At 36.2% G+C, this 16,455-nt stretch overlaps 1 protein-coding gene across 1 annotated transcript in view; it reads right to left on the bottom strand.

The window, feature by feature from the left end:
* The window catches only part of LOC107560953 (ATP-binding cassette sub-family A member 5-like), a 24,893-nt gene extending 8,818 nt beyond the window's left edge, over positions 1 to 16,075 (bottom strand). The window contains exons 1-25 of the mRNA XM_016245263.1: positions 15,930 to 16,075; positions 12,425 to 12,614; positions 12,004 to 12,171; positions 11,728 to 11,825; positions 10,331 to 10,557; positions 10,100 to 10,241; positions 8,832 to 9,020; positions 8,030 to 8,177; positions 7,479 to 7,656; positions 7,084 to 7,142; positions 6,684 to 6,794; positions 6,362 to 6,537; positions 5,515 to 5,634; positions 5,293 to 5,431; positions 5,120 to 5,210; positions 4,873 to 5,012; positions 4,165 to 4,284; positions 3,779 to 3,980; positions 3,337 to 3,503; positions 3,120 to 3,247; positions 2,789 to 2,926; positions 2,543 to 2,690; positions 2,329 to 2,393; positions 2,160 to 2,228; positions 1,982 to 2,073 (exon numbers count right to left, since the gene is read on the bottom strand). Of these exons, the coding sequence (XP_016100749.1) occupies positions 1,982 to 2,073; positions 2,160 to 2,228; positions 2,329 to 2,393; positions 2,543 to 2,690; positions 2,789 to 2,926; positions 3,120 to 3,247; positions 3,337 to 3,503; positions 3,779 to 3,980; positions 4,165 to 4,284; positions 4,873 to 5,012; positions 5,120 to 5,210; positions 5,293 to 5,431; positions 5,515 to 5,634; positions 6,362 to 6,537; positions 6,684 to 6,794; positions 7,084 to 7,142; positions 7,479 to 7,656; positions 8,030 to 8,177; positions 8,832 to 9,020; positions 10,100 to 10,241; positions 10,331 to 10,557; positions 11,728 to 11,825; positions 12,004 to 12,171; positions 12,425 to 12,614; positions 15,930 to 16,034 (3,410 nt within the window). The 5' untranslated portion in view covers positions 16,035 to 16,075. The remainder of the gene's footprint in view (positions 1 to 1,981; positions 2,074 to 2,159; positions 2,229 to 2,328; positions 2,394 to 2,542; positions 2,691 to 2,788; positions 2,927 to 3,119; positions 3,248 to 3,336; positions 3,504 to 3,778; positions 3,981 to 4,164; positions 4,285 to 4,872; positions 5,013 to 5,119; positions 5,211 to 5,292; positions 5,432 to 5,514; positions 5,635 to 6,361; positions 6,538 to 6,683; positions 6,795 to 7,083; positions 7,143 to 7,478; positions 7,657 to 8,029; positions 8,178 to 8,831; positions 9,021 to 10,099; positions 10,242 to 10,330; positions 10,558 to 11,727; positions 11,826 to 12,003; positions 12,172 to 12,424; positions 12,615 to 15,929) is intronic.
* Between the last annotated feature and the right edge of the window lie 380 nt (positions 16,076 to 16,455).

Genomic DNA, 16,455 nt, shown 5'->3' with positions numbered 1-16,455 from the left:
ATCAAATATTAGCCTTCCCATTACGAGATGATATTTGACTCCTTAAAGTGATTTACAGGGAATTTTTTATACCTTTGTAATGGCATTTTTCTAACTTTATTAAAAGTATGTCATCTTTTGTCAAATTCTAAAAATTATAAGCTTTTTAAAATTTCTAATTAAAATAACAGAATAAAATCAAGTAGAATAAGAATAAGTTACCAATCAAATAAAATCAGTATTAAAAAAAAAATTATTTGTACCACAGAGGTGGCACAGAAGAACACAAAAGTGGTTTGTAGGTGTATTTTCAGACATTTAATGAGGCTCAGAGGTGGCATAAGTGGAATTAAATTCATAAATTCATGTTGAGGTTAATATTTTAAATATAACATTTTGAATATAGAAATATTAAACTAATTAACTATCAGAAAATATTCTTTAAAAATGAAAGTAAAACTGCCAGTAGGTGGTGGCAAATCATTGAGTTTATCACTGAATCATTCATTCAATTGATTCGTTCGAATGACTAATTCATTCAGGAATTAAGTAAGTGACTGGCTTCATGAATGGGTAATTGATTCAGATTCGTTTAAAAACGCACACGTTCATTCATAAACGAAACACTGCTGTGTTTGCTTGGAAATGCGCAGCGGCTCAGCTGTGACTTTGTTTGAAACTATTTTCGTTGATGAAATAGAGCAAAATCAGGCAATAGTGTTGTAGTCAGACAATGCAAGTCACTTAATATTAATTTCTTGTTTAATGAACTGTTGTATTAAATCAATATCACACTTGCAAACTCCCTTAATCATTAAAAGCTGTCATCGCGAACTCACAAACTTCCATTATAATCGACGAAGCTCCCTACACTGCACAATGAATCTCTTATTTACACCTTCAACATTTTGTTTGCTATAATGAGAGGATTTGTGAGATTGCTCAGCACTGAACAAAACTCAGGTGTTTGAACAGTGAGTGGATTCTGATTATCATTGTGTTCAAGGAATCAACAGATTTGTTTGTGATACATTACTCAACGCAGCAAAAACACGTTGTAAATAAGTTAAGAAACCTTTGAAGCTCTCCTGAGCGCAAACAGAAATATGCTAATCGGGTCAGTCGCACTGGTGCTCCTAAATATTTTTTTTCATAGTCGCACGCAGTAATTTTCATTCGCAAATGCACTGCTTCTCCATAGGTTCATGCAGGGCTGCGCATCAGCTCACACGCTAAGTTTTTTTCTCGCTCTACCCTATCTCAACCCCCAATCATTAGCGCAGTTTCAGTTTGTATTTGACAGCGCATATAGGAAATTTTTTTTTAAATAGCACCATTCTACTAAACAAAATTTATTTCAAATTGAATTCAAGCACTTTCAAGGACTTATATTTGTTTTCAAGTACTTTCCAGGCCTTGAATCCATGCGTCTGATATTCAAGTACTTTCAAGAAGCGTGGGAACCCTGGTTACAGTTGAAAAGTTTAAAATACAATAAAAGCAGTAATATATTATAAAGTATCATTATAATTTCAAATAACTTTTCTATTTTAATGTAACAATGTAATTTATTCCTCTGATGAGAAAACTGAATTTTCTCCGTCAACAGTGTCACATGATCCTTCAGAAATCATTCTAATATGCTGATAAAGAAACAGTTCTTAATGGGTCCTTTCTAAATTAAATTAATTTGTTAAAAAAAAAAAAAAAAATCTGTAGTGTAACTAAAATAAATTAGTAAAATTATTTAATAGTACATCTTTGTATTTTTCTTTAAATATTCAATAATAAATATTCTGGAACTGCATAAATGGTAATACTTTTTTTTTTTTGCCTGTTCTCCCTGATTCACTTCCATTCTTTATACAAATAAAGAAATCGAAGTGAATCAGGCAAAACATGAGCTCAGATGTAGTTCAACTTGTCTGCCATTTTATTCCAACCGTTACTCCTGATCTGAGGCTTTAAGTAAAAATTGGGCATTTAGTTTATTAAGACAGACCTGCAGAGCTGGTCATTTTTCATGGTCTTCCCTCCATATCTAATCTCAAGCCATCTCAGGGTGAAGAGCAGCAGAATACACTGGGTATACGGCTACGGATGCCACAACAAAGATTCAGTGTAAAATAAGACATTATAACACACTTTGAGACAATAAAATTATATTTACAGCAACTTACAGACACAACAGAGATGAAGAGATTCTTCCACAGGAAATCATCATCATGAAGAGACTGAAGGAAGGTGGCCTAGAATGAAAAAGACTTGTATTAGGTTCAATAACAATAGGGACATTTCATTCATGCCCTCAGACATTGAATAGATGGAGTCCTGTAAGTAAAGTATTACCATAGTAATGCAGTTAAGGCAACCCATAAGAGGGTAGAGTGGACTGAAGAAACACAGTGCATTGTCTGTGTATATAAAAAAAATAAATTATACATATATATATATATATATATATATATATATATATATATATATAATGCATTCTGGCAAAAAATATTCATAAAACAATTATGAAGTTAATATAAAAAAAATTAGCTAAAATAAAAATTCAAACCATCATTATATGAAGTTACAACACAAATATATACCTCTTTGTCTCTTGTGTGGTCCATTGCAAAATAGGCTGGCATCCCAGCAGCCAGCATCCCAAGAATCACAGCCTCAATATAAACCAGTGCATAGGACGTCTTATCAGGGATTTGCTAAAATGCAGAAAGAATATAGCCGTTGACACTTACAAGAAACAAGAATAGCAGTATTTATGTACAGTGACTTCAGTGTATCAATGCACTACACTCACATAGTCGAAGGGTTTAGTCCATGTTTTAATGTGTTCAGTGCCATTAAAGCCCCTCAGGAGGGCGTTACTGAGCACATTGACAACCATTGGCAAGGAGTGCACGGTGGTACTGTTAAAAGCTAAAATGTAGCAAAAATCCTGGTATTGAGAAACAACGAGGGAGGACAGGAGGGGTTAAATAAAATTTTCGAAGAACAGCAAGCATTTCAATTATTTTTCAACAGAAAAATGATCATTTCAGAACAATCCATTGTTGAGAAATGTATTCCCAAACTCAAACTGTGGAGTGTAAAAGTATAGAGAGGTTAACCAATTGTACTGGAAGGCTCACTTTACTGGATCCTGTCACGTTGATGGCGGCACTGACAGGTGCAGCAGACATGTAGTCCGTTTTTTTCATCATTTCCACTTTAATGTCCTGAGACGCCAGATTGTGGATGAACCCTGACAGGTCAGAATCTACCACAACACACAGATTATACATTAACTAAGTATTGAATTGGTTAATGTGAATTGTCAATATAATATGTACAAGTATTATCACTGACCGGTGGAGTTTTGCAAAAGCAGGCTGGTGGTATATTTGCGAGGAGCCTCGTTGCGGTGCAGCAGGTATATAGGTGAAAACAATCTTTCAGGAGAATGAATCTGAATGTTTCCTGTGGCCACGGACAGAATCAGCATTGCAGACAAGAAAACCAGGAACAGTGTCAAACTGGGTAAAAGTATGAGAAGAGAGAAAAAAGTATGACTTATAGCTTTGTATAACACATGAAGCATAAGGATTATTAAGATACTGTTCATTAAGATATGGTTCACTGGTTCATTTGCATCCTTTTCCTCTATGGGGTTGAGCATGGCCTGGGTCTGATTCAATATAAATATAATTTTGGGTCTGCAAGATTTTTTTATATTTTTGAATAGTATGTGTGTACTGTGTACTACTGAAGGGCAAACATGATCAACTAGTACTTGCAAGCATTTGCTCACTTGTATATAAAAGGTTTTCTCTCTCTCTGTAGGTTGAGCATGTGCAGCCAGGCCACCGTGCTAAACTGCTGCCTCCAGAGGGCACATCCGGTTACTGCATCCTGCCTGCTGTCTGAAAACGTCAGCAGCCGCTGGTCTGTGTCATCCATAGATGACACGTCTCCCTCGTCTTCCAACTTTTCTTGGTTAAACACACTGTAGTCTACCAATAAAGGAAAACACAAGCGGGCGTTATACCTCTTGAGCACTTCCCTGTGCTGGTTCACTGTAATACTGATTAGTTTCATGTATTTTATGTCAAACAGTAAGCTATTAAACAGCCGATCTTAAAACGGCCATTTTGAACAGAGATGCTTTGAACCAGTTTAGGTAGGTGGCTATCTTACCAGCCTGATCCACCTCTGCCTCTGCCTCCAGACGCAAGAATACATCCTCTAACGTTGTCATGGAGACACCGTAGTTAATGATACCCAGGTCAGGTCGACAGTCCATCTCCGCAAACAGCCCTGGAGTGCAATGTGAGTGAGAGGCGAGAAGAGTTTAGTAACCATAGAAATTTATATTTTTGGATTGCAAGAAACAAGAAAACTAACCACCCACCCACCCACACACACATACACACCAAAAGCATTCCTAAAAGAATCAAAGTTCTTACATACACACACACGCACACAAACAAACAAGCAAATAAATAAATAGATAGATACTTACTATACATCCATCATCATTTACTAACCTTCATGTCATTCCAAACCCATATGATTGTGTTTCGTCAATGGAACAAAAGCGATTTTTGAAGAATATTCAGGTTATTCTTTTCCATACAATGAGTGAAAAAACCCAAGTCATACAGGTTTGGAATGATATGAAAGTGAATAAATCAAACTGTAAGCGTGAAGTAAACACCCCACCAATATCAGACTTCATAAAACAAGACTACATATAATAAATCTATATAAAAGCAAAAATTAAATCAGCCCCAATAAAACACCACCGCAGTCCTGGTGAAAGCATGAAACAATCTGTTGCTCCGCAGGGCATATGGCAGTGTGGCACATAGCAGATGGAGACATGAGGGCAAATAGAAGCAAGACCTGGGAAAGTGTCCATGCTCTCGAAAGGCAATGTGAATGTAAGCTCAGCCTCTTGCTGCCTTGACAACTGAGCCTTGGGAACATGCTGCTTGACCAGTGATGTGATGTTCTCCCCTTCACAGCCTTCAGTTACAGACATTCTAGAGGAGGTTTAGAATGACAATGTTAATGTAGCAGCAGCAATGGGTGACAGGAAGAAAAAAATAGTACATGTATTATGTACTATTTATAGTACATAAGAACTCACCTAAGATGGTAGCCAACCCCACACTTGGTCTTCAGGTACAAAGAGGAACCAACACATTTCAGTTGTCCTTGAGAGATGACAGCTTTACGATCTGCAAGACAGAAAATGAACAGAGGCAAATAAGATTGAGACAAAGATGACTGATGAAGAAAAGTGAAAAATGATAAAAGTACCTGCAAGTATATCTGCCTCGTCCATGTAATGAGTACTGAGTACAGTAACTCTGCCTGCTCTACGGCTCTTCAGTAAGGACCAGACCTGGTGCCGAGACACTGGGTCCATACCTGCCGTTGGCTCATCCAGAAGAAGGATCTGATTCATAAGCAAAAGGACACTAAGGGAGGGGGATAAATAAGCAAACAAAAAGTCAAAGGTATATGCCATCAGACATTTACCTTTGGGTCTCCGAGAATTGCTATGCCCACAGAGAGCTTCCTCTTCTGGCCTCCACTCAGGTTCTTTGCCTGGGCATCCATAATCTTTTCTAAATCCAGATCCCTTAGAACTTTTCTCACCTTAAAAAAACGGAGATATTTTAGAATAGAAACGACGACAAAACAAAAAGTTGAAGGTAACTTGATGTTTCCGGCTTTATTGAAGATATTTTCTTCAGGGTCAGTAAAACTTTTTTTTTTTTTAAAGATATTATTATTGGGTTTTTTTTTAATTCAGAGAGGACACATTAAATTGGTCAAAAGTGACAGTAAGGACTTTTACATTGATGCACAAGATTTCTATTTCAAGTAAACGCTGTTCTTTTTAATTTCTGAAAGAAATGCATCTCGATTTTCAAAACTTATTAGAATTATTTTTTAAGGATCATGTGACACTGAAGACTGAAGTAATGGCTGATGAAAATTCTGCTTTGCCATCACATGAATAAATTACATTTTAAATCGCTTCTATTTTTCTTCTATTTATTTATTTATTTAATCAAATAAATGCAGCCTTGGTGAGCATAAGAGACTCCTTTCACAAACATTAAAAAATAAATACATTCCGTTTCCACAGAAATTTAAAAAGAAAATTTTAAAGAAATTTAAAAAAAAAAACTTCTAGAAGTTTGAGGTCCCTGTTGCATTGTATAATGAATGTAATTAAACACAGAGTGGAGTTGATGTCAAATCAGCTCTTTTGATGCATAAGAGTGTGAGGTTTGCTTTTGAATTTCCCATACAAAGAGTGAAATGTGTCAACATGCAGTCAGCTGATGTGGTCTCTAGATCCACTGGGAGTTCCTACCTCACTGTCAATATCAGAGGGCAGGATCCCTTTGATGGCAGCAAAGATCCTCAGGTGTTCCTCTACAGTGAGCACATCAAAGATGATGTTGAACTGGGGACATATACCAACCAGCTGTCTCATCTCGGCCCCCTCTGCTATCTCTGCCACAGGAGAGCCATAGATGGTTGCCGTGCCTATGCATAAAACACAAAATAACAATTGTGAGTGTAGGAGCAGTACAACTACAGTTTTTGCAAGGTATAGAGACCCAGTAAGATGTGTAAGGTAGATGTGTTCACAAAAATGTTCAAAATGATCATCTATGCATCACATGTCTGACCTGCTGTAGGGGGGCAGATGCCACACAGGATGTTCATGAGGGTGGATTTTCCTGCTCCACTGTGACCCAGCAGGGCAGTGATCTGACCCTCATAGATGTCAAAAGTCAAACCTTCAGATCACAAACAGACAGAAGATAAAACATTCACCAACATATCAGAGCCAGAAGTCTCGTCATAAACTACATTTTAAAAAACCAAGTCAAGATCAAGTGCACTATGGGACTATGGAAGTAAAAAGGGTTGCAAAAACCATTTTGTGCAGACTAAAAGCATTGTATCTAAAGTATACCAGAAGTAATTAAGTTCTAAAATCCATAAATGCTGAGCAAGAGGATGCATACACTATTTATTACACAAACAAGAAAATGTCACGATTTGGACACAGGTGGGAAGTCTCACCTCTCAAAGCTTCCACTTTGGTGTCTTTCTCTCTGTAGATTTTACGGATATTGCATATCCTAACAAGAGTAAATAAATAAACACAGAAATGAATATTAGATGGTTGTTCTGGCTGCATGCCAGCTCTCTTCAAGGCCAAATCTATCCAGGCTTTGAAAGAATTTTAACATACATCAGCTCTAAAAACATTGCTCCCTTTCCCCAAACTGCAGCCTAAATCACTTCACTGGTTTGCAAATACTGACTAGCTTTTGTAGTTTGTAGATAAAGATACTTTGAGAATAGAATATATGAAAGGGTGGGGGGCATGAATTTTTAAACAACATTTTTTTTATTAAATGATGTTGTGCAAGTAGTTGTGGACCATTGATTATTTTTTTGAGTCAAGTCCGCACCTGATAACCTCTTTGCCTCTAAACTCAGGAGAAACCGCCTCCACAGATTCATCATTCACAGGGGTTCCGTTGACCTCGCCCTCGTACACAGAGCTCACCTCCACATAACGCTTCCTCCGCTTTGACCAATAGGATGGCTGTAGGAAGTACAGCACTGAGCGCCTTGTGCCAAACTCGCCTGAAGGAAGAAATGGTTATTTATGTGGGAAGGTCACAAACGCCTCCATCGCATGTTGAGTAATAACTAACACACATTTGTGTGTATTCTTTACTGCAGCCACATAATGATTTTTATGGAATCTGCAAATGCTTTTAAACCTTTAAAGAGAACAGACTGTTGCATTTACAGAAAACCTAACATTTTTTTAAGTGTTCAGCTAGAAAAGTGTGCTAGTGCAAGCTTCCTTTTAAGAAAATGAATTTGCATTTAAATAAATTAGTATACGATGCCTGAATATAAACACTTAAGAAGTGGAACTCTACTAAAAACACAAAGATTATTTCTGTGGTGCTAAACTGTTCATGCAAAATGCTTTGACTCTAGTTGTCACCTGGTAACACTTGGTCCAGGTAAATGGCTAAAAGCAGATAGAGAATGCAGTCCAAGAACAGCATGACCATAGGAACATAGAGGGCGTGAGGACCATTGCCCAGAGAGGAAAACACTGCGCCGTCCCCTTGAGCTTCCAGATACACCACCTACACATAGACACACAAACAGTGCCAGAATATAAACCATTTCATATATGGGATTTTTGACTTACTACATACTGACCACAAACTTATGAATGGTAGTATATGATTTTTTTTTAATGTTTTTTTAATTTTAATGATTTTAATGTGCTTACCAAGGCTGCATTTATTTGATCAAAAATGTAATAATGAAAATTTTACAATTTAACATACTGTAACTGTTTTCTATTGATCCTTCAGAAATTCTTCTAATATGCTGATTTGGTAGCCAAATCAGAAAAACATTTCTGATTATCTATGCTGAAATCAATTGTGCTGTATTTCTGTATTTTTTTCAGGTTTCTTCGAAAAAAAAAAAAAAAAAAAAAAAAAGTTATAAACAACAGCATATATTTGAAATAGAAATCTTCTGTAGCATTATAAACGTTGTTAGTGTCACTTTTGATCATTTTAACGCATCCTTGCTGAATAAAAGTATTTTCTAAAAAAAACAGAAGTGTACATAAAATAAACTGAACATGTGTGAAAAACATTCTAGGCTAAAGTACTACTGATTTGTTATTTAAAATCATCACTGTTCTCATATGTGTTTCTTGGCGAACGGTCCTATAACCTAAGTGACTGCCGTTAAACCATGGAGACCGTGGAAAAGTGTGTTACCTGGGCGATGCCGATAGAGAAAGCGCTGGGAGACAGAAGGCAGAGGAGCCACACGGCTGACTGGGGGAAATCTCTCATCAGCACAGTGAAAAGAGACAGGCATCCGAACACCACCGTCAGCATGGAGCCCACTGTGCTTGCAAACTTGGGCTTCTTAAACAAAGGGGTCAACATGAAGGAGAAGAAAATCTGTGGGATTAAGATATGGGAAAATTAAGTCTTGAGGTCAACCAATTAAAATGTAACATTCCTGGTTTCATTGTGATTGATTCATCAATGAGAGAGAGAGAAACCATTATATTTTTAATATTTTAATCCGTCACACAGACACCACTTTTCACAATACAATCAATTCCCAATGGATAAAACCAAGACCTGTCCTGCATTTTGTTCTCGTTGAATATCCTGCTGCATTCAGAAATATCACATTATGGAAATAACTTCCAAATGCAGTTTCATTTTTGAAGAAAAATACACTTTACTGCTGACAACTTTGTAGCTAATGCTTTCTTGAAAGAAGAGAGAAAAAAAACAAAAAAACAGCTTGCATTCTGTCAGATATTTTACCAGTACAGTCACGGAGCCCACTGTGCTTGCAAACTTGGGCTTCTTAAACAAAGGGGTCAACATGAAGGAGAAGAAAATCTGTGGGATTAAGATATGGGAAAATGAAGTCTTGAGGTAAACCAATTAAAATGTAACATTCCTGGTTTCATTGTGATTGATTCATCAATGAGAGAGAGAGAGAAACCATTATATTTTTTATATTTTAATCCGTCACACAGACACCACTTTTCACAATACAATCAATTCCCAATGGATAAAACCAAGACCTGTCCTGCATTTTGTTCTCGTTGAATATCCTGCTGCATTCAGAAATATCACATTATGGAAATAACTTCCAAATGCAGTTTCATTTTTGAAGAAAAATACACTTTACTGCTGACAACTTTGTAGCTAATGCTTTCTTGAAAGAAGAGAGAAAAAAAACAAAAAAACAGCTTGCATTCTGTCAGATATTTTACCAGTACAGTCACACGCCGCTGAAAACCAACACAGCAAAAAGCAATTTAGCCTTAGAAAATGAAAACTGATAACATATTCATTATGAACTCAGATTAGCCCGTCACTCAAATGACTACTCTCACTGTAGGCAGAAATCGAGACCTGAGGCCAAATGAGTGCACAGCCATTTAAATTGCTTTGCACTCTCTAAAGCTTGGAGTCGCTATTGTTCAGGATGTGACTGGAGGGTTGCTAGGACTTACAGAGGATATTCCATAGAGGAAAATAAGGAGGAAGATGACAAAGAAGTTGCTGTTGGAAAACAGGGGTGTGCAGGTTGCTATAACAGCCATGAGAATGGACATGGTCGTCACTAGTGCAGCATAGAGAAGGCCCCATGAAAGCCTAAAGAAAGCAAAAGAAAAGTTTACAAACGGATTTTTACATTTAAATTACCTATGAATTACAACAGGTACTGTAGTGAGCACACTCACCAAAAGGCAGAGTCATACAATCCCATCATGCCCATGGTGTCTTTCAGGCGCTGCTCTTTTTCAGCTGCCACATTGACAATGAGGAAGGAGACAAAGGGTGTAAATGCCAGCACTAGGTATATGGAGATCAGGGCGTGAGGGAACTTCTGGACCTCCACCGAACCCGGATGTCCCATCATCACTGCACGCACTTTTAATTCATTCCACACCGGACGTTTGGTCTTCATCTGCAAAAGAATGAAGACAATATTATAGAAGCAAAAATCATGTCAAAAGAACGCAGCAGTGACTTCCTATTACCATTAATGCACTGTAAAAATGTAATATCATAAAATAATGTAATTTCAAATAGGGATGCACGATATTATCAGAAAGTTATCGAAATCGGCCGATAATAACTTAAAATGCAAATATCGGCATCGGCCTGATATGAAAAATTATGCCGATATGCCTTGCCGAGAAAATGAATAACTCACATGTGCTCAGGGTGTGATAGCAATAAGATCACGTCAGCAATGTGGTCATTCTTTTTTCCTGAATGATGATTAGATTCATGGTTTTGAGCATTTAATCTGAGAATGCGAGTACAGAATGACGGTCCGGTGTGCAATAGAGTCAAGTTCCTCCGGGTCCTAATGCCCGTCCGGTAAGGTGTTTTATTTACTTAGGGGGCACTGTTGGCCTACTTGTAATAAAATGAAAGTAAAATACACAAATAACATATATATATATATATATAAATACACACGCACATTTATTCATTAATGTGCAATATGCTTTTTTTCAAACTGATTATGAAAACTTAAAAACAAGGAGCTCTAAAAGATTTTCAGAATTTGTAAAACTCTTTTGCTCTACAAATGTTAATTATTAAAATAAAATGTTAAGGATTGCTTTATAGTTGCTTTATAGTTATTTTCAAAGCTTTCAATGTACTGTCATTATAAAAAGAACTTCATTGTTTATTTAATTCTCAAAAGTAAGTTTTTGTTAAAAACTAACCAAAATGAAAACATTTGTTTATAATCCCTGCACAGAAGAGACTGTGTTGTTTCCAAACAAAAGGAAATATCTCGGTATCGGCCAAAATGAGTTGAAAAATATCGGATAAAATGTTGTTCTTTTGAACTTTCTCTTAAATAATCCTGCAAAAAAACATGCATCACAACATTGATAGGAATAAAAAAAGTAAGCTGTAAATCAACATAGAATGACTTCTAAAGGATCATATGATCATGTAAAGACTGGAGTTATGGCTTATTTTAAAATATTTTTACTGACCATAATCTTTTAAATGCTAGTATAAGCCCAGACTTCAGCAGGCAGATGTATACACTGCATATTAGCAGCCACAATGCTTAAATGCTAATAAATTATTCATCAATGCCATTTCAAACCTGTATAATGGCAGCATCAATGAGAGACTGCAGCCGTATGAATCCAGAATACCAGTAGTTGGCGGCACGGCAGTTGACATAGTTTGTGTAACAGCTTGCTGTGGAACAAAGAAAAAGAAATACCCATCATACCCATTCCTTTCATTACAGATCAAACGGTTGCAAAGTGAATGTCATTTGCATTAAAAAAAGAGGTCTCCAATTAACCAAAGAAGAAGCTAAATCAGGTGCCACAGCTGCTGTGGCTTTATGACATTAGCACTGAGTGATTCTCACTTATGGATTCGGTGAAGTCGCTAGGCAGAGGGAGCTGGCTGTACGGGAATCGCAGACGGTACGACATTGAATCCAAGAAGACCACTCCTACAAAGCCATCAGGTTCATAGAGACTGGCATTCTCCAAATCTTTCTCAGTGGAGAACATCTCTAATCGCTCATTCATAGCTGAGGATTCAATACCCACAAAAAAATAAAAAGCACACAGCGAGTTTACGTTTAAAAACCATCAGAATTAATGCTACCTCACCGTTAATTAGCAAAGCATTCAGTAACATACAAAATACACCATGCAATACCATTTAGTTGTTTGCTTTAAATGAGGATCAGAAATTTGAATTACGCATCAATGTTACAGATAAGTGAAATGTTCTAGTTTTTTTTTTTTAAGTAAAGAAAGATACCAATAAAAGTGACTTACACAGTTCCCGTGCCACCTCTTCCATGATGTGATTGGTGACATTGTTAATGGGGGTGTAGCCGAGACCTTTGAGAGACGGGTCCCGTTCATATTCCAGCTCCTTAGTGCTGATACTGCCATATGAGACATGAGGGTTGAGGGTGCTAATGAGGATGAGGAGGCCCAGGAGCAGCAAAGGCAAGATCAGCTCCTGCAAATAAAGAAGAGGAACAATTCAAATTTGACATGGAAATATACATACATACAAAACAAAACACAAAAACAAATAAATAATAAATATAATATATATAGAATGTTAAATAGTTATAAACAACCATTTTAATACTGTAAATATTAATACAATTAATTATAAAATGTAAAAAATTACAATACCTTCCAAAATATTGTCAAGATATATTGTGTATACCACAGGGGGAAAAAAAAAGTAAATCCATACTGTCATGTTCTCAAAGCTACAGCTCTTGATTTACTGCCTTAGGGAGGCCATAAACACAAGAGTGCCAGTGAGGGTTTCCAATCACCCCTCTGGGTTTATTTGCTAGACCATGACATGAGTTTGGCTTTTAATGTGCCTGGAGGACGTGCACTACAATGTTTGTTGCAAAAAGTTCTGGCAAATTCATTTTAAGACCACATTGAAGAAAGTCCCTGATTTCATGATTACAGAATTTCAATACTGGATTTTGATTGGTCAAATAGGCTAATGTCTCCCTTAAAATCAAGACTATACTATTATAAATGTTAAAAAAATATATGTTTTTGCAAGTGTACATGATCAAATGTTTGGGGTCAGTAAGTTTGTTTTCTTTTTGTTTTTTTAAGATTAATACTTTTATTCAGCAATGATGCATTTATTAATATACTATTTTCTATTTTAAATAAACGTTCTTTTTGAACTTTCTATTCATCAGAGAATCCTGAAAAAAGACATCACAGTTTCCACAAAAACATTAAGCAGCACACCTGTTTTCAACATAAAAAAGAAATTATTGTTGAGCAGTAAATCAGCATATTAGAATGATTTCTGAAGGATCATGTGACACTGAAGACTGGAGTAATGATGCTGAAAATGCAGCTTCTCCATTACAGGAATACATTTCATTTTTAAAATATATTTCAGCACACATATATATAATTTGACAATATTACTGTTGTTGTCTCATATTTTTGATTAAATATACTTGGTGAGCACAAGAGACTAACTGAGCCCAAAGTTTTGAACAGTAGTGTATCTGTGTTTGAAAAATATTTTGCTGCATAGTGGTAAATCACTATATGGTCTGAATTAAGTTTGCCCACCTACATACGTGAAGCCCACTATAACCAATAACTCCGAACAATACAACTTGCTTCACCATCTCCACCTCCAGGAAAATCAATACAGAGATGACAATCGTTGGCAAAAATCCCAACCGTGACTATTTCATAATGCAATTCATTTTGTTCCATTTCCAAACGCTTTCCATAATGTATCATGGCAATTTTCCCTTTACAATGTCGGTTTAAAAGTACTTAAGTATTGATGGCAGGTGCCGACATGAACTAGTGGAACACCCATCCATTAACAGCCTTTTAATTCTGAAAGACTCTTATATGGCTCTTCACGAAACAAACAGGAAGCAGAGAGCGATTAAAAATACATTAAAAGTTAAAATACATGACCTCATGAACAGAAGAAAAAAGAGAAATGGCTTGGAGGATTGTTTCTTTTCTCTTTCTGAGTCGAAGCAGAGAATAAACAACCTGCTGGGCAGTAAAGAGTCAACAGAGTGGAAGGAAGAAGATTTCATCCAGATGCAGGGGAATTACAACAGATCAGTAGTATTAAGGCCGCTAAGTCTTGTGATTTTATAAAGCAGTCTAGGTATCTGTAATTCTGCACTGCTCATTTAGCTTTCACCAGAAGTGTCGTACATACATTTAACAGGAAAAATCCTTCAGGAGGAAACTGAGGTAAAGGGTTGCGATCAAGGCCACATTATGAAAGGTCAGGGATCTTTGAACAGACTGAAAGGGTTTCTGCAGGTCTTTAAGACGAAGTAAGGACATTTTAAGAAACACAACAGGGCTGCACAATAACTTGTATTTTAACTGTGATTACGGTTTCTGCTTCTCTCTATATATTAAAGGGGACATGAACTCAGAAATAAAATTTCCCTTGATTTTTTGACATATAACAGGTCAATGTATTATAAAAACAGCATGTAAGTTTAACATTTCAAAACTTTCTTATTAGTTTAAAGACTAGGGATGCAACGAAATTAAAATTCTTGGCCGAAGCCGAACAAAATGAAACACTGGGCCGAAGGCCGAATACGTTTTTTGTGCTTGTGTGAAAGTGCAATAACTCTGATGAAATGTAAAAAAAAATCTAAAATGACAATCATGATTAATAATGATGTTTATATTTTGTGAGCAAAATAATTGCGATTGACAGTTTAACCATTATTTTCATTATTTTCGAGTGCAAAATTCTTAAATCAAGACATTTATTTGAGAAGCAAAAATGCATAAGAACCTGACAAAAATGAAGTGAGTTTATGAATAAGAATTACAAAAAAAAAAAAATCTGCCAATGGGCTCTGAAAAACCAACTTAAATCAATAGTTTTCATTACCAATTTTTCTTAGAATTTCTTCATTTCTTAATTTTGCATCTCAAGTAAATGCATCTTAATTTAAGAATATTCAGTAGGGATGCTCCGATCAGGATTTTTGCATCCGATACTTTTTGTGAGCAAAATAATTGCGATTGACAGTTTAACCATTATTTTCCAGCCCTAGAATACAATGTATTGTTAGCAATACTTCAAAGTTTACATTACATTTTAATTCATTTTACAAAAAAAAGCTTGATGTTTGAAAAGCTCTGCTCCCAACTGCAAGAATATGGAAATAACTGATGTTGAAAGTGATGTTCTTCATTAGTATTTTTGTCTTGTTTTCGAGTGCAAAATTCTTAAATCAAGACATTTATTTGAGAAGCAAAAGTGCATAAGAACCTGACAAAAATGAAGTGAGTTTATGAATAAGAATTACAAAAAAAAAAAATCTGCCAATGGGCTCTGAAAAACCAACTTAAATCAATAGTTTTCATTACCAATTTTTCTTAGAATTTCTTCATTTCTTAATTTTGCATCTCAAGTAAATGCATCTTAATTTAAGAATATTCAGTAGGGATGCTCCGATCAGGATTTTTGCATCCGATACCGAGTACCGATTTCTTGTCATGGTGATCGTCCGATACCGATGCCGATTCTGATGCTTCAAGCTTTATACAGACAGTTTCATCGGGCGCACACGCCTGGCCTGAAGTTAACTTCCGGTCTGTGCTTGTTTATCAGTCTAGCTATGGCGCCAGCTACAAACGCAGTTAAAGCTAAGGTGATGAGTAGGCTGAAGTTGGGCTCAGGTGCTTGTGCTGTGGGATGTGTTTCCCATACATTAATTTATTTGTGGCGCTCGCCACAATATCAAAACTGACTGATTTGACAGATGAAAGGCACCTGGAGACTCTGTTGTTTGGTCCTCCATTTGATCAGCAGGTTTTTGTAGAGCAGGCTCCTCGTCTGATGCCAGACTCCGGCATCTCTTCTGGTTATAGGCTGCATTCTTCCAGCATGCTTCAGCTGACTGGCACATGGATCAGACACAGCTGCAAAACAACACATAACCTTCTCATTTCAAATAAAAAAAAAAGGCACATTTTTGCTTTGAATTTGTCAGGCCAACTTCAGGGTGTTTCTTCACAACTTATAGGTCATATTGTTCGGCAAGCAAAGCTAAGATAAGATATGACAGTATGTGAGAATGTCTCTCTATGTCTCTTTTTGGAATGATCCCATATTATAATCTGAATGTTCTTTGTCAGTGAAATGCGTTGCATCAATATTCACACTTCTATAATTCATCTTAAGGTAATGACATTAAAATGTTTTATCAGAATTAATAACTTGAACGTCATTGATCATCATGCTTTATTTATTACTGTATTAACTATCCAATATTTAACACACAGGAGACTATGGAAGC

This window comes from Sinocyclocheilus grahami, unplaced genomic scaffold (genome assembly GCF_001515645.1).
Source record: "Sinocyclocheilus grahami isolate Dianchi unplaced genomic scaffold, SAMN03320097.WGS_v1.1 scaffold748.1, whole genome shotgun sequence".
Lineage (NCBI taxonomy): Eukaryota > Metazoa > Chordata > Actinopteri > Cypriniformes > Cyprinidae > Sinocyclocheilus > Sinocyclocheilus grahami.
Note: the sequence above shows the minus strand (reverse complement) of the source record. Positions and strands in the feature narration are given on the sequence as shown.